This window comes from Neltuma alba, unplaced genomic scaffold, assembly GCF_004799145.2.
Source record: "Neltuma alba isolate B1F8T4 unplaced genomic scaffold, ASM479914v2 tig00011371_pilon, whole genome shotgun sequence".
NCBI classification, from domain to species: domain Eukaryota; kingdom Viridiplantae; phylum Streptophyta; class Magnoliopsida; order Fabales; family Fabaceae; genus Neltuma; species Neltuma alba.
The window spans coordinates 42,555-60,978 of NW_021636066.1; the positions used below are offsets into that span (position 1 = coordinate 42,555).

Consider the following 18,424-nt stretch of genomic DNA (forward strand, 5'->3'; position numbering starts at 1 on the left):
CCAACTTAACTTACTTCCTTAATCTCCTCAAATAAGTCAATTGGATCTTATAATTAGGACCGGAGGAGTATTAATTATATGTTTTTTACATAGGAGGATTAAACTGTCATTTATCATCAAAATAAACCCTTCTTCTCCTGGTGTATCGTCGCCGTCTTCAAATGTCTTAATGGGCTTCAGAACATCAAAACTGATGTGCGAATGGCCGAACTCTTCCTGTATTCAGGAACATGCAATTCCAATTAACGCAAATAAATTCAATGGGGACGATAAATATGACCGAAGCAATAATTGTAATTAAGCTAAGCTATACTTTATTCCAAAAAACCTCCATATAGTCAATAACTTATCTGATGTGTAAATGGAACAAAAATTTCATCCTCTGCTTTTTAAGTCCGAAATGAAAAGAGGCATAAAGAAATTTAATTTAAGGAAGACAACGAACGATATGTGCGAGTAAATTTAAGCGACTGATTTTTAAATCCAATCATGAGTTTTGGCAATGTAAGTGTTTTTGTCATTACCTGATATTGAAGGTTTCTCCTCGTAAAAATCCATGTTAAAGGGCTCGTACTCAATTGAGTTGTGATCCAGAGGAGGAATGGGCTCAATTTCCTTCTTGTGGACAATAATGGGGTTGTCGTGAGAAACCAGGAGAAGGAGGGTTTATTTTAGAGAGTGTTTGGATAGTTGTTACTAGAAGCACTTTTTACATGTATAAATTACTAAAAAAAGTATAAGTTAATATGATAATTACAGAAAAAATATATTTTATGATATATTTTAATTTGAAGGAATAAAATTGTTAATAATATATTTTTTATTAACATAATTAATAATACATAAGATAATATAATTAATAAATAATTAATATGTATATATATTTATAAGATATAAGATTAAATATATTTATAAAACATATGTTTATAAAAAAAACAACAAGATACATATCCTATAAGCTCTCACACTCTCTTTTTTTTTTCCAAAAGCAAAAAAATTTTGTTTTTCCCAAAACCATAGGGGTGTTTGGCAACCTCTAAAAGTGCTTCTCAGAAACATTTTTTCGCAAAACGAGATAAACGTAAACCGTAAAAGCACTTCTGAAACCATGATTTAGGAGGTGTTTGGATAGAAACCAAACCATGGTTTCAGAAGTGCTTTTACGGTTTACGAAGTAAATATGTGGAGGAGTTTGCCTCGTTTCGGAAAAGTGCTTCTGAAACCATGATTTTCATATTGCCAAACACCCCCTTAGTTTCCATCCAAACACCCCCATGGTTTTGACTCAAAACCATGGTTTTGGTTTTTTTAAGAGTGTTTGGGTGATTTTTTCCCAAACCATGGTTTGGGTTGGAACCCAAACACCCCCTTAATGATAAAATGACATTTTAGTCCTTATGTGAAAAATATATAATTAGTATAAAATTATCAAATGCCATGTAGGATGTCATATGAGGTGTCACATGTCTTCTATTAATCTGACTTGACCATCTCTGTTAAAAAGGAAGGGCTTGTGTTGAAAAAAAATAAAAGGTTAGGGAAGTTAAATTTAAACTTTAGAATGTCAGGAAAGTTATATGCAACTGACCTATAGTTCAGGGGGGTTTTATATAATTTAGCCTTCAGTTGTTATTGAGATCTTTTAATAATTATTTTTTTTTTAGAACTTAATTGTAATTTTCCCAAAATCTTATTGAAAGTTTTAAAAATGAGAAAAATTAATTCCTGACTTCTTATAGTTTCATGAGTTTTTCTGTGAGGTCCCTAGCTCCCTTTACTTTTTAACCTCTTTTAATTGAAACCGTACAATTTTCTCAATTATAAGCATTAATTTTTATTGTCATTATCTGTTAATTAAGATTAATGTAGATGCTAATTAAGCAACATGTAAATTGCCACAAAATATAAAATAATTTTTTTAAAAAATAAAATGATTGAATACAATTGATTTATTATCAATATAAAACTCAAAAAATTATTGTTTGGTTTCTTGTTTTGAAAACAATTAAAAACTTGTTTGGTAATTTATGTTTAGTTGATGGTTTTAAAAAACAAAAAAACAATAATATGTTTTTAAAAATTGAAAAACCAAAACAACTTTTATATGTTTTTTTGTTTTTGTTTTTGTGTTTTTTATTTTTTTTTATTTTGAAAAATTGGAGAAATTTTCTCTTTTCTCCTCTACTATCTACTACTTATCACTACCGGTGATAACTATCACTGTTTAAAGTGTAATTTTTTTATATATTTTCTTCAAATGTGATTTTTTAAAAATTATTTTCCAAGCAATTTTTTTTGTTTCTTGTTTCCAAAACTTGTTCTTAAAAACAATTTTATAAAATTGTTTTGACAATAAGAAAACAAAAAACAAAAACAAACAGGCCCTTTATTTGTTGCTTCCTTTTGTCTAAATTACAGACCACCTCATGAGCATTTGGTCTCAAATATAAGTCACTAACAGTCTTATTAGTTATTTCTCTCATTTACTCTTATTATTAATTGATATTTAAATTTGGAAAAAAATAAATCACTTTTTTTAAAAACAAGGTAACGTTGACAAAGTTTATCAATTTAAAACAAGTTCGACGACTTAACTGTTATTTCTTAATATGTGAGAATCAATTTTTCTTTTTTTAAGTAAATGATGACTATATTTCAACTAAGTAAAACAATTATATATAAAAGGCCGGCCTATCATACATAGTTAATTTGAGCAGAACCCAAATAAATCAGAAGAAAAGACCGGTCCAACACTAAGGGAAGAAAACAACAACATCCAAAAGAAATAGAAAAACAAACAACATGGGCAACATTTCGAACAACTTTCAAAGCTTGAGTCTGATCTTGAATCATCTGCAATGTCATTAACACTGGCACTTGTTGAAGTCCTAAGGAGTAGGAGTAGACTAGTCGTCAATAAAATCAGGGACAATGGAGGACGCCATCATGGATCACTGACTCACACTGATGATTCACGACATCGATAGTTTTTAAGCTATCGAAAAAGGTCTCTACCCGAGCTTGGGGAGAGAAAGTGGGCTTACAAGCTACACATGTGAGAATCAATTAGAAATGCTAATAATAGCATTACATAAAAAGGAAAGGTTTAATCAAGAACCACAGTAGACAATTTATTTCAAACAGCTCGAAAATATTCTGAAATGTTATTACAGGACTAAAGGACCAAACTAAAATTAATTTAAGAGAGTAAAAGACATTTTTCCCTCTCTCTTTTAAAACTATTGAAACTCAAGCTCTCCTCTCTCATACTATCTGAAAAAACGCTATTGGGTTGAGAGAGATCATTCATCATTGTTGTTGTTCCGATAAGAAAAGCCTTCATCGTCACTACTATTCTAATATGGATGCCTTCCCTATTGATGCTGTTTTGGTAACAAGAGCCTCGCTGTCACCATATTCTCTCTCTCTCTCTCTGTGTCTGCGACCTCTTTCACTACATTTGCAATAAAAAATTTCTGCATATAATATTGTAAAATCCTTCTCTATTTCTTCTATTACGGATTTTATGGGTTTGATTTGGGCTATTGTGAAGTTCTGAACTAGCGAGATTTAGGATAGAATTATATAGTGGGTTGATTTTATATTCATACCGTTGAGTATTGAGAGTAAGCCTTTTTGTTCTTGTCATGAGTTGTATTATGAATTTGCAAATTTCACTTCTCTAGGAAAATGGTGATAGGTGTTGTGAAAGCTTGTATTTTTATTGTGAATTCGCAAATTCCTATTGTAAACATATACTATATTTAATTATTAAAAACTGATTGAAATTAATGGTTGAATGATGTGCAACAATTATTATATATGACTAGCAACAGTGGAATTAAATGTTTATGAGTTCATTGATTATTTTGAGTTGTTATTGTTGCACCTGTGTGAATGTATTGATGGTTCTTATCTTTGTGCCATAGAAATAACACATTGTACTAAGGTCTGAGTTGTTGTGGTGGCTTATCACTCAACAGAAAAAATATGAAGTCAAACGCTATTGCGAGGCTACTTCAACAGATAAAGACACAACAAGAAAAAAGCGATGACACAACAATTATTATATTTCTATCTGAGATGTGATTTAAGCTACTTTAAAACGTGTTTAAATTTGTGTATAGTGAGGTTGTACAATTTCAGTTTCAGAGAATATATATTATGAGTATGTTTCATGTCAATTAATTCTAATCTTTTGCTTATCCCCACTAATTTATAAGCATATGATATACTACTAACAAATGAAATCGAAGAATTTGCAACAAGGATACATCGCTTAACAACTTTATGTTTTGGAAATGTGGCTGCCATATTGACAATTGAAATTAGAAAATTTACAAGAAAAATACATATACTAACAACAAGAACACATCCATTTGTAAGTGAACTAGTTGAATTGAAGAAGATAAATATGATAATTCACAAGTCTGGGAGGGACTATTTACAAGTGAAATTAGGCAATTTGCAACACATATACACCCATTAACAATAGAAATTCATCCATTTGCAAGTGAATTTATTTAATTCATGAACACAACAATTCACAAGTCTGGAGGCGATATTTTATAAGTGAAATAAGAAAATTTACAATACGATTATGCCCATTAACAACATAAATAGTTTATTTGCAAGTGAATTTATTTCTTCATAAAATTGAGCAGAAAAATTCACAAGTCTGAGAGTGACGGTTCACGAAGTAGGATTAGGACATTTACAATACAGATGCACCTTAACAACATAAATACATCCATTTACAAGTAGATTTATTTTATTTGTAAAGTTAAACAACACAATTCACAAATCTAAAACCAAATGAAATTAAGACATTTGCAATAAGGATATGCCCATTGACAATGTAAATATGTCCATGAGCAAGTAGATCTATTTCATTCATAAAGTTGAACAAAATAGGTCACAACTTCAGGAGTGACGGTTCAAAGTAGAATTAGAATATTTACAACACGGATATACCCATTAACAGCATAAATACATCCATTTGCAAGTTGATTAATTTGTTCTGCATTTACATAGTCGCCAACCAATTTCAGTATAGTACTTTATATATCATTTTGGTTTCTAAGGTCTTCATAGATTCGCCTGAGAGATGCAAAATAACTGCTTTTCACTATTGCTAGCAATATATAATATGTTGCTGCATATCATTCAAGTATTAATTTCAATCCTTTTTCAATAATTAAACACAGTATATGTTTACAAGAGGAATTTATACGAGTTTTCACAACATCAAATCATCATTTTTCTGGAGAAGTGAAATTTGCAAATTCATAATACAACTCATGACAGGAATAGAAAGGCTTACTCTTAATCTCAATGATGTGAATCTAAAATCAACCCACTGCATAATTTTATCTCAAATCTCGTTGGTTCAGAACTTCACAACAGTTCAAACCAAACCCATAAAATTTGCAGTCAAAGAAATGGAGAAGGATTTTGTAGTATCGTGTGCAGAAATTTTTTTAACACAAATGAAGTGAAAGAGGTCACGTGCACACACACACAGAGAGCTCTGGTGACAGCAAGACACTTGTTACCAGAACAACACCGATGGCGAAGGTACTCCATATTAGAATAGTAGTGACGGTGAAGGCTCTCCTTACCTAAACAACAACAATGACAAATGCTCTCTCTCAACCCAATAACAATTTTTCAAAGAGTGAGAGAGAGAAGAGCTTGAGTTTCGATAGTTTTAAAAGAGAGAGGGGAAAGAGTTTCAGGGTCATAGTTGAGGGGTAAAATGTCTTTTATTCTCTTAAATTAATTTTGAGTTTGGTCCTTTGGTCTAGCCGTGACATTTCAAAATGTTTTGGGACTGCTTGAAATCAATTGTCTATTGTGGTCCTTGATTAAAGTTTTCCCTGAATAAAAATTGAAATATTATGTCTGATCCCAAATACAAACTATAACTTATTCTACCTCTTGTCTTTAATATGAGAGCTAGTTTGCTAATCAATGTTTACTATAAATCTATTCCCCACGAAGCCGTGCGCCAACACCCCCTAGTATTGGCTCCTCACCTATTTCACTGTTCACAAGATGGTTTTTGGCTCATTGAAAGTGACATTATCTATATATGGCTCTATGTTAGCTGATGACGATGTTCTCTCCAATGTTGGGCTGCGTGCCAATACTGGCTCGTAGTTAGTCACTGTTTCTCTGATTGGGCAGTTTCTCTATCTTCGTAATGTGTGCGCGCTAATATTCCCGGTTGCTGCTCCTCATGATGTGTTTGCTATGAGGGTGCTTCATTCTATGTGCTCCTTTCATTTGTTCTTTTGATCTTTTATCGAAGGAACTCGCACTTGATTCGTCTGCTAACGACCCTTTTTGTTCTTATATTCAGTTTATACATTTTAGTTTAATGGAGGATGTCTTTTTTGCCTGTGAACTGATGTGCCTCAGATTTCAAAGGGATTTCAACAAGTATGTTTGGTGATCATTAGTGGAGTACCATAAATGTCATAATAATTCCTTCACCGAATCGTGTCTGTTCACTGATAGACATTTTAATAGGGTACGACTTATCTACCTGTTAACTGATCTGTATCATATTTCAGAGTTGTTTCGATTCGATTTCGATTTGAACAGGTATGTTTGGTGAGCATTTATAGTTCTCTATTTAATGTGTTAAAAATATATAGACCGAGTTACTGAAGCTTTTCATAGATTTATCTCCTCCTTTTGGTCGTTTCTCTCCTTCCCATCTAAAGAACGTTCTCCTCTCTATATATACATGTATGTGTTGTTGACACCTTAACTCTGGTCACATTTACTGTCTATATTCTTCTCCTGTTGAGGTTGTTGAGATGGTGTTCGATCCTGCTGTCACGATTTCTCAGTTGACTGAAGGAACAGAAGATAGAGTCCTCAGTGTGAAGTTGGACAGGATAATAAATCGAGAGGGTGGTCAAGTCTCATTTTCACAAGAGGCCTGTCAAAGTTCTGGAGTCAATAGATCTGGTTTTATTCGACGGACCTATAAGTTCACATCATTTTTTCCCTTCTTTTCTCTTTTCCTTCATACCACTGTCTAATGCCACCTTGTCGGAATACATGTACAGAACACCAGGATCCTTTTAAGGCTATTGAGTGATGAAGTCATTGATAGGAATGCATGGAGACTGTTGAATGGTTGTTGTTACAAGGTTGTTGGGTTTCTTGTGAAGTCAGGGGGTGAGGGTGTTCATCACTCATTTCATTTGGTTACTATGACGAGGACGTTGATCACTGAAGGCACTGACATCTTTCCAGCCTATTGTTTTTCTTTCATGTGTATATATGATGTTCTATGGGGTATCCCTGCAGACTGGGGTTTGATAGGTCTGGGTTTGATGCATTATTTTTTTGTAATCGATTCCTATGTTATGTTTAAGTTATATTCAACAAATATGGTGGTATATTCAACAACTATTTTTTTCCATTTCATATATCTAGATGTCTGCGGGATATTCAAGTTCATTTCTTAGATAGGGTTATCCAAATGGGAAGGTCTTAACTCTAAAGCTGCGATCTTGGTGCTGAGGGATTCTCAGTTGAGTGTCTAACATATCGGCTATTCCTATATATCATTCGATCTTTGTTTGGTTTAATTTTTTTTTCATGCTTTTTTTTCCAATTGTAATGCTATCTCTTTCATTTCTCTCTACAGTAATAATAAGGTGACTATGATGCTGCATGGTGGTTTGGTAGAGACTGCACTGGCCAAGTTTGAGGGACACATGGATGATGAAAATCTTTTTGTTGTGGTTCAGTATGTTGTTGCAATGGGTCATGGCTCTCGAGGTATGCAGAATCTCAGTATATGAGACTTTTTGTTTATGGTTATGCCTTATATTTTTACATCCATAGGATAATATGATTTTACTAAGCAGGTGGTCCTATGTTGCACTTATACTTCGATGCCACAAGGGTTTTCGTGGATGAGAGCTGGCCAGAGACTCAAGAAGCAAGGATGGAGCTTTTTCGCTGAATCTTTGTCTTTTTGTTAAATGTAGCCAAGTGTTGTGTATAACTTAATATTTTTTTGATGGCTGCAACTTATGGCTCTTGCAGAATACTATGTTATAATTATTATGAACTTAGTTTGTTGTGGTTGATAGTACTTCAAGTTTGGGTTAATATTTTGTTACCTGCTAATGCATCTTAGTGGTTTAATATTCATCATTCGGCTATTCACAGTGTGATATTTTATTATTTTGACTACAGTTATAGTTCTATTCCCAGATTGGTGTTTTATCATGACGGTTATATTTATATCTGTTTGTTTTGGTTTTTCTGAATTTTTTACATAGACAATTGAATAGTTTTTACTTCGGTTACAGATTTTTCTTACAATATGAAGCAGGCTATTGGACAATAACCTGCTTTGTTCTTTGTATTAGAAGGCCATATATGCGTACAAGTAATGTTTGTGACACTTTACCTAGAAATGTGATATTATGAGTTATATAAGAGGTATTTTCGTCATAGTAAACTATCAATATTTGTTTGGAAACATTTTTCTGCACCGATGCAATTGATCTTAGTACCACTAGAAGGTTGTGTTTGTCTCGGATAAACATCTACATTTATTCACAGAAATACTTTTCCAAGTTGATCTTGCTTATAATTTTGGTGTGATTCATGTGTTTGAAATTATTAATAGAATAAACAACTCACAACGGTTTAATCTGTGAATGATATTAGGTAAAGGATATTTAACTTAAGATGCATTAAAATTTCGTTTAAAGAAATACATTCACAAGTGTGAAATGATTTTTTTGGTAAGTTGTTCTTGGTAAATATTAACCTTAATTCCCTTAAATAATATGTTGTGTTTAACGTATGGAGAATCTAATATGAAGAAGCTTGAACTCAATAATTATAAATTTAAAACTGAATTCGGTGACAGAGGAACTCTATTTTTTACGTGCATATGATTTGGTTTGTGTTTTGTGTTTGCATTGGTCATGTAGTTAGGATGTCATAAAAAGTCCATGAAAATGAAATCCACAAATATGCATTGAGACAAATAACACGCTAGTCACCTAAATTCAGTACATGAGTAGGAAAAAAAGCATTAACTCACATTAAGAGGATGAAGTTGCTAGATCTAATTACTGTTGGGGTTCTTAATCACACTCAACGAATCCGAGCTCAATGCCAATTTCTAAAGATGATGGGAGAATTCGTTCGTAGTCCACCACTGGAGCATCGACCATAGTAGCTCGGTCTATTGAAGTCGAAGTCTCATTGTGTTGGGACTGATTATCTTCGATTTCTGATGTGTTCTCTTGGACGTTCAGATATGTAGATAAGAGTGTTGTGACCAAGAGTCTTCTGCGCCTTCTATGAACGGGAGTGATCTTCATGTAGGTTTCAGACCATAAGTTAAATACAAGGAGAGGTTTCCTTGAATTATTAGGGTAATCGACCCAGCAAAACTAGCTGTACATTCTTATCCATGTCAAGTACCTATTGTTTCTTCTGATCAATATTGATTCATTAATATCCCATGAGGGACAACAGAAGCCTTCATTCCTCATGATCTCATAAATGCACCGAAACAGAACATATTGTGGACCAAACCATGTTACTGAACCTTCGCAAGTCTGCCCTGTTTGAGTGATGTGTAAGGATATACCTGAGTTGAGGAGGTTTGGCCCTGTAGACACTTGAAGTGGTCCACAGGTGATTCGGATGAAGATAAAGCCTTTCCTGCACCATCTTCTCAGCTGAGAATATAGGTGGCCCTCATTGAATGGGTAAAGGATATTCATCCCTGGGATGGTTAATTTGCTATGATGAAATGAATTTATCATTTGTGGGTTGTAGAATATAAGTACGATGGAGCTTGGTGGCCAGGTCATGGTTAAGATCAAAGATTTTTCTGCTTTGTATTAATGGTTGATGTGACTTGACTGAACATATGTTGTCTTATCTTCACATTGGGTGCCTTTTTTTTTCCTTTTCAGTTCTTTTATAAGTTTTCACAATTAGGGAAAGTAATTATAGCAGTTGCAACATGGCAGTCAACATTGTCCAAAAGTGGTGAAATCTTTTTTCTGGTTATCTTTATTGAAATGCATTTCTGTTACCTTCTTTAATTTTATTCAAGGTTTCCCTTTTAGCATAAGTTTACAGAGCTAAAAAATGTAGGCAGTAGGCCAGTACAGCCTATGATGACTGTAAGGTTTTTAAATGTTAGGCTACATTAAATCATCTATTAAGTTTTCTACTTATATATGATATTGATTCCTTTAATTGTTATGTAGTTTTGTCAATATTATTGCTGTTGGTCAATTTAAGCAAAGGAAGCATCTTTATAAGATTTACAAGACAATTTTTTCATTTAATGGTTCAATAAAAGGACTGAATAAGAAATTTTGATGTCAGTTGTCTGTGTACATGGGGGTTTGCATTTTTCAGACAATTGCACCTTTATGCTGGCATGTATATGTCGTTTCTATCTTATGTATTTAGGGTAAAGTTAGCTTTTGGTTGTTTGTTCATAAATTCACTTTCCTATTTAGCAGATGGCTTGCAGTGAGATACTTTCTTGGCTTTATAGGGCTGAGGCTGACAACGTAGGTATTGAAATGTACTCATGGTCCAATGAGTCATTAATGCTTCTATTTGTTTTCCTGTACAGTATTTGATACTGTTTGACGTGGCATTGAATGAGATTCAGATGCCACCATGCGACAATTGCATTGATATGTGATGGAACATGTTAGCCTTCAAATGTTACTTTTGTTGCATCATTAATGCGCAGTATAAGGTATTCTGTCTTTGTTCACTTGTATGTCAGCTCTGAACTTATGGTCAGTATTTAGTTCCAATAGGTGTTTCCTAAATTATCATAACTGTAGCCACTACTATTATTATAAAGGCTCTGTGCTATATCATGAAATGGGAACAACGACAATTGTGTTAAGTATTGTATTCACTTGGATTATTTGACATATTACAATTCAGAAAAAGGGACTATTTGTCAGCTGTAGAATTTATTGTGGCCACCCTGATAAGAACGATGGGTGATGTTTTATGGAATATATGGGCAGTACTTTTCCTCTTGTAAATGTTTAAATGATGTTCTAATTTGGGGCTGTTGTCATTTTGTTAACTGCCTCTTTCTATTCGTGTTGACTGCTTTTTGTTATTTATGTATGGACCTGTCTCATTCTGCCCTATTTCTTGGAATCGTTGATTGAGATTCAGTTGCGAGCCAACACAAATGTGCACTGATATTTGATAGGACATGTTAACCTACGGGTATATTTTTAAATGTCAAGTCAATGTTTTTAATAGGCATTGACAGCAAAAAAATTTTCTATGTTCATTATAGCTATGATGGAAGGTCAGATTGTACTTTTTATTGTAGTATTAATGACAGAGTACAAGGTATTTTGTCTCTGTTTGCTTATATGTCATCTATGAATTTATGGTCAGTGTTTTGTTCGATCTGGTGTTTCCTAAATGATCATAATTGTAGGTGTTCCTATTATTATAATAAGCTTGTCATCTATCATGAATTAGTAATAATGGCAATTATGTTTACTGTTTATATTCACCTGCATTCACTTCCACTATTTGGCATCATTGTGGTAAAAAAGAAGGTTTGTTTGTCACAGCATTTAATGAGATTTAGATGCTAGCCTCCTCAAATATGCTTTGCTATTAGCAACACGTTGAGATGGAAACATATTTTAAAATGCATGGTCAGTAGTTTTCATATGCATTGAATAAGATTCGGTTTGTTGTCTCATCATATGTGTGCTAACATGGGATGGTACTGATAAGTTGCATGTATATTTTAAATTGATACTTAATAGTTAATAGTTTTTGTAGGTTCATTATAGGTGTGATGGAAGTTCAGACTATAGGTTTTAATCCTTCTTTTTTTGGCATCATTGATGGTAGGGTATAAGGTATTCTGTCTGTTTTTGCTTGTATGTCATGTCTGAATTTATTGTCAGTGTTTGGTTCCATTTGGTTTTTCCTAAATTATGATAATTGTAGATGTTGCTATTATTATAATAGGTCTGTGCTATATCATGTTTAGTAACAATGAAAATAGAAATTATGTTTATTGTTTATTGTATGTATTTACTTAGATTCACTTGGACTATTTGGCATCATCATGGTTTAAAAAAGCATGACTATATGTCGGCTTTAGAACTTGTGTAGCCCAGCCTGTTATGAACCATGATTCATGTCTTATGGATATTTGGGTTGGACCTCTGTGATGTTATATGTTAAAATCATATTTATTGGGCCGATTATTGGTGTCTTTAGCCCGTCAAGTAAGACTATATAGAGTGAAATGCTTTGCATATTTAAGTAGATTCATATTTCTGTCGACATGCAGGAAATAGTTTACGGTACTGCACAATGTATCATATATTATTCTATTAACATTAACATTAACATTCTATTAATAACAATGGTTATTTTAAATTATTGGGAACATTGATCCTTTTAGTGATCTCCTTGAAGGATATCCATTTGTTATGTCATAATAATTATTTCAGGATAAAATGTACTCATCCATTCAAAAATTCATTTCAGGTTCACTTGGTAGTGGTGAGGGAAAGGTAATAGTGACATATCATACTGTATGGAGTTTTTTAGGATCAATGAAACAATGAAATAACAATGAATAAATGAAGAAATATTATGATGTGGGCCATCTCATCAAAATATTACCAAGCCCACATAGAAGGGTGCGTTAACTGATCTGGCTCTATTCTATTTCCTATATAAGAGGATGTTGTGTGGTGTTGTAGTCACCCCATCCTTGACTTCTTTTTCTCAATCATTTCCTTTCTTCATCCTTTCTTTTATTCTCAACTTAACGATGCCTCCACTTTCTCTTATCAAAGATCTCAACCAAGACACTGAGCGGTGGCGAGTTGTTGCCAATGTTTTCAGGAAATGGAGTGTGTTTCAGAAGTCTACTCCGAGTGATGTCTTTTATCACCATGATATTAGTAGACGCATAGGTAAAATGTGATTCTATTCAGATATATCACCATATTATATTCCATGTATGACATATTACATGATAATGTATTTATGTGTATAGATATTTATTTATGTAATCATATGATATATGATATATGATATATGTTAATATGGTGTAAATGATGTACGTGATCTGTTGATATTTCTTATCAGGGTAACAAGATCTAAGCAAGTGTGTTGAACAGGGCACTGCTTGATGTATTTAGTGAGAGACCGATTGAGGGTTCCACTTATTTTTTTGCCAACTTTGTTGTATCTCCCAATGTTTCGTAGTACAGAGCTACTAACCACAAATTCAAGATAACATTCACGCCTCAAACATACATGAAGGAACATTCTGCCCTGCCAACTTGCTCTCGATACTCTTTTTTCCCTGTCAAAGAAATATTGAAGAGCACTGAAAGGAACTTCAATGACTGTTTGATTGGTCTGCTATTAACTTATTATATGCTTATATTATATGTTTTGGATTTTCGTGAAATAAGGTTTTGGTACTAATTGTTTTTGTCATTGACAACTTCATACAGATGTGATTGCTTTTATTAAGAATATTGGTTTTTTGGAGGAATATCGAAGGGACAATGAAATCAAAAATAAGCTTAGAATGGTGTTAGTAGACAATGAGTACGACTTCTAACTATATTTGTTTGCATAACTAATATTGAACAAACATAAAGGCTTGTCTGATAATTATATCACATGATGCAGGGATAATGATATAGAGTGCATTTGATGAATGTTCCACAAATGCTTATATGGCTTATCTAGAAAACATGGGCTCTCCTGTAATTATTCTACTGAATCTATGCAGGATTGGTTTTTCTGAGGAAGGTATGTATCGTTAATATTATGAGGCTCACTAATTGAAGGATATGCATAGTTAAGCTGCATATTAGGATAATATATACTTTTTTGTTTGCTATTCAGGAATACCACAACTTTTCAGTTCCTTCAACACTACAAGGGTGTACTTCAACCCTACCATAACGAAAGCTAGGGAAATCATCGAGAGGTATAACAAATAGTTTGGTACTTACATTCTGGCATGTTGCTATTAATAGAAGCTGAATGGTTCAAACTTGTCCAATCTTAATGACATGCTTGTATTATCCATGACCCATCTGTTAGTGCGAAGGAAAGGTCATCACCTTTGTTGTCTTCTTTGAGTTAACCAATGCCATCACAGTGTTCACAAGTTTTTGCGTCAACTATGATGCGTAATAATAGGAAGATTTCTGTGGCTGAAATACCCCTTCAAAATTCTGTGAGTGCTGTTGTACCATCCTTTTCATGTGAATTTTCAAACGTAGATGAATTTTATATTGGATTTTAATCTTTTCTGTTGAAAAGTTGATGAAGTGTATTGAAAGGTTGTTTGTTAATGCAGATGGATGCTTTTGTTGTCCATTGTGTACTCTTTAAATTGGAGACTAGCCATGGTTGGATTTATGATGGGTGTGCCAAGTGTGGTGGTAAACCTAAGATCCAAGAGACCTCACCGTATTGTGTAACTTGCAAGAAGAGGCCAGATGCTATTGAGCCAAAGTAGTTGTTCTGTTTTTTTTTCTTCTATTTGTTTTGCATGTACAGATCATGCATATAGAAGTTGGTTGTCTAATTTTTGAGTTCATGAATTTAATGAGCGGCAATATCATCATTAATCAGGATGAAGCTCTACTACACTGTTGTAGACGAGACAGGGTCTGCCTCTGTTATTTTTTGGAACAAGTTGGCTGTTCAGTTAGTTAAGCATACTGCTTCTGAGCTTAAACTGATGCTCGAGAAGGTGGGACTTCATTATTGGTTCTTTATTAGTCAGTATTATATTCCTAATGTCAACTTAATAGAAAGTTTGATGGACGTTATGTTATAATGTATAGCAGGAAGATCGTGCCTATGATTTCCCTAACAAGCTTGATGATCCAGTTGGTGTCAAGGTATTATTGAAGTTAAAGCTCAATGAGTACAACAAGAAGTATCCTCACTCCAGTATTAGTGTGCTGCAGTATACAATTTGTGAGAACCTTATAGAGCAGTTTGATGATGTAGTTGATGTAAGTATTCATAAATGAGGTCATTTTCATTAAATATTCATAACCCATTGCAGTAATTAAATTGTTATAGCCAGACTAATTTATTAATTAGTAGATCATTAACTTTAATTTCTTTGTTTCAATCATGATGAATTTCAGGAAAATGTCGTCAATGTTGAGGATGAAAGTGCAGAAGTTCAGCACTATGAACCAATTCCCCCATCTCAACCAGATCCTCAAACACCAATTCCTGATGCTCCAAAGTTAGATGACATAACTTTAGCTAAGTTATGCCAGAATGTTGCTGTTCCTTCTATCGTTACTAGGAAAAGGAAGAGTGGTGGGAAGAATAGTAGTGTTGCTGCTGACAAAGTTAATGGGCTAGGGTCTTCATCTGCCTCGGACCCTAACTGGAACACTGTGAAGATAATCAAGAAAGAGAAGGATGCCTGATAATGTTCTGCTATTTGATGTCGTTGGTGTTATTGTAGGATTTCACTTCTTTGAATTTGCATCATGTTGATCTGTTCCATGTTGTCATTTGCGTTAGTTTTAGCTTATTAAACCTTTCATGTCTGTTGTAATCCAATTCCATTTGTTATGCTCAGTTTGTTAGTGTTTCTTAATATGATATTTGTTTTGTGTTACATGTGTTGAATCGTGCCATCTATTAATTGTTGTTTGTTATCTATAGTATAATAAATTATATTATTAATATATTATTAATAATCAATAATAATAGTTTTATAACTTAAACAAATATGCGTTATAGCCTGATGATGAACCTGAAAGAAAAAAATATCTTCATCATTTGAAGTATAATAATGTTAACCATGACAGATCAATTGAATAGGGACAGCAAAGAGACATGCTCTTAATACTTATGTGATAACAGAATTGGCAAAACAAAAACTGAGTTATCGAGGTGAGGATATTATATAATTAATAATAATAATGATAATAATAATAGTGATAATAATAATAATAATAATAATAATAATAATAAATTAATATATTTAAAGTGAAAATGTAGTATGATAATGACAGACTTGGAAGAAATAAAATCTTTATCATTATGTAGTACCATAAAGTTAATGATGATGTAACATCTGAATAAAAACAACAAAGAGACGTACTCTTAATACCTATATAATAATAGAATTGGTTAAAGGATTGCTGAGTTAATGACGGTGAGGACATGTTTGGCAGAAAGAAATTAAACAGCTCTATAGTAATAAAGAGGCTAATAAGTTAAATAACTTTTCCTCCATAAGGATATATCGGTAGAATCGAAATAATAAAGCAAAAAAATTTGTGGGTAGTTTAATAGCCTTATTTTATTGGGGAATAAAGAGGTTACATGTGTTAATAAAAAATACGGCATGGTTATTCTTCCTGACCGTAACATTTTAATAGCAGGCCATGACTCTTCACATATCTATAGAATTGTTACTCTTTGACAGTAAACTGAAAAAAAGACATTGATTAAAGAACTTGAAGATATTGTTCCTCAACTAAGATTCCTTAGCATGGTAATCGGTCAATGGTAGTGTTGATATATGTTCACAACTATTATTTGCCTATTCATTCATTGTCAGTGAGCTTTGGCGTGGAATTTGTCATCTATAGTTGACATCCAATTGTAATGTGAGTTTCTTTTTCCATATGAAAGTGACGGCAGAGCCATTCTTTTGTACTGTTGCACCAGCTAATTTCACTTTTGACTCAGTATAACCATGAATAGCCTTAAAGGTCATATCATTCTGACTTTGTGTTTAGTTTAGTGACTGAAGGGTAGTGCCCATAATGAAGACGCTAAGATCCATTAGTATATTTTGGACGACCCATCGACTTGCGTTGTCTTGAGTTTTTCTATGTTTGCTTCCTTCCACTAAAAATAAAAGGAAGACATATCGGCGGTTCATGAAGCTGAAGCAACTAAGATGTGTACTGATACAGGATTTTGTCAAGGCATTGATGAAGGTATCATAAGAAATTATTACCCTTTCTTATACTAACCAATATTAAGCTTTATTAGTTATTTTATAGGTAAAATGCTGTAGGGAAAGATACAGAGGGATGCACCAAAATGATAAACTCGCCAATTTTGGAAGATTGTAATGGGCAGGTCAAGTTTAAAAGATCACTTCCCTATTAGTTTGAATGTTTACATTATTATTACTGCAACGATTTATTTAATTATTCAATGATGGTTGTGCAGACACAACCTAATGCAGTATTTACCAAAGGTAACGGTAATGTTATCCGTAGTTTTCAAAAAAGAAAGTGCGTGTTGGAAGATATCATAAACGTTGCGTTTGATCTAAGTAAAAGGTTTACGAACCAAACCAATGAAGGTATCTGGACGTTCAGTTTTTAGTTGTTAGTAGTTACACAGTTAAGTGGCTCCCGTGAGTTGTGGTAATGATTCTTTCATTGATATTTGGCCAGAACAATGTATTAAGCCTGTTGAGCATGTATGGAAGCGAAAAAGTGCACGGTTCAAGGCCTTTGAGAATATGGGAACTATTCCAATTGAATTAGTTGGAAAGACATCGAATAAGAAAGTAATAACAGGTTAGGATTATGCTTTTCAAATTACTGATAATGGAGTTTTTTGAACCTATCGTCAATTTATTAAAATATTGAACTCTATTAACTCAATTTTTGATCTCATTTATCAAATGATGTCAATAGGATTGACAATATTACACCGATAACAAAAGAACAGGGACAGAATTTGGAGGAAAAAATACTGCAGGGAAGTGCTAGACGCAGAAGAGGCAAAGTTAGGGACCTCAGAGACGGAGATATAGTAACTGTGGGATGTGTCACTGCAAGCAAAATTCTGGAGGGATGCCAAAGTGACACCAATAATGCTGATAAACTGCGGACTGCAAGTTCTTCCATAGGTGAGGCAAACAACTCAGAAGTACCCAAGAATTGTGATTTGTAAATTGATATTGTTAATGTTATTTTCTTTTCTCGCCTTGATGCTTTCTTGGATGATCCTATCAGTTTATTGGTACAATTATTCTATGAGATTGTTTTTTCATGGTTGTCAGAATGAAGTAATTTCAATGGAACTTGTCCATAATTATAACGCTTAAAACTTTGATACGACAATATTTGGGTGGAAACAATAACTTAGATGCTTTGAACACCTGAGTGGTTTCAATTATATTTTTTTTATTTAAGCAAGTTCCTAACTTATGTAGGACCTAATTATAGCGATGTCAAATTCTCTTTCAATTATGGTGAGTCTGATTCAAGTGGCAGTGAAGAGGATAATTTAGATGACGAGAGATTTGAAAATAGAGGGACTCGGATTGTTAACACTGATGAGGATTTCCCTGATGCATTTG

The 18,424-nt window shown here is 33.2% G+C and overlaps 1 protein-coding gene across 1 annotated transcript; it reads left to right on the forward strand.

The window, feature by feature from the left end:
- The first annotated feature begins 13,769 nt into the window (after window positions 1-13,769).
- LOC114712530 (uncharacterized) lies at window positions 13,770-15,575 on the forward strand. Its single transcript, XM_028897083.1, has 6 exons — window positions 13,770-13,857; window positions 13,954-14,038; window positions 14,155-14,290; window positions 14,414-14,812; window positions 14,907-15,080; window positions 15,219-15,575. Exons 4-6 carry the CDS (start codon window positions 14,693-14,695, stop codon window positions 15,510-15,512), a joined length of 588 nt encoding a protein of 195 aa, XP_028752916.1. The 5' UTR covers window positions 13,770-13,857; window positions 13,954-14,038; window positions 14,155-14,290; window positions 14,414-14,692; the 3' UTR covers window positions 15,513-15,575.
- The last annotated feature ends 2,849 nt before the right edge of the window (window positions 15,576-18,424 follow it).

Excerpts from the sequence above, each read along its gene's own strand:
- LOC114712530 (XM_028897083.1), top strand. The coding sequence starts at position 14,693 with ATGAAGCTCTACTACACTGTTGTAGACGAGACAGGGTCTGCCTCTGTT. Across the intron at positions 14,813-14,906 it reads TTAAACTGATGCTCGAGAAG|CAGGAAGATCGTGCCTATGA; the intron begins GTGGGACTTCAT and ends TATAATGTATAG. Across the intron at positions 15,081-15,218 it reads AGTTTGATGATGTAGTTGAT|GAAAATGTCGTCAATGTTGA; the intron begins GTAAGTATTCAT and ends GATGAATTTCAG.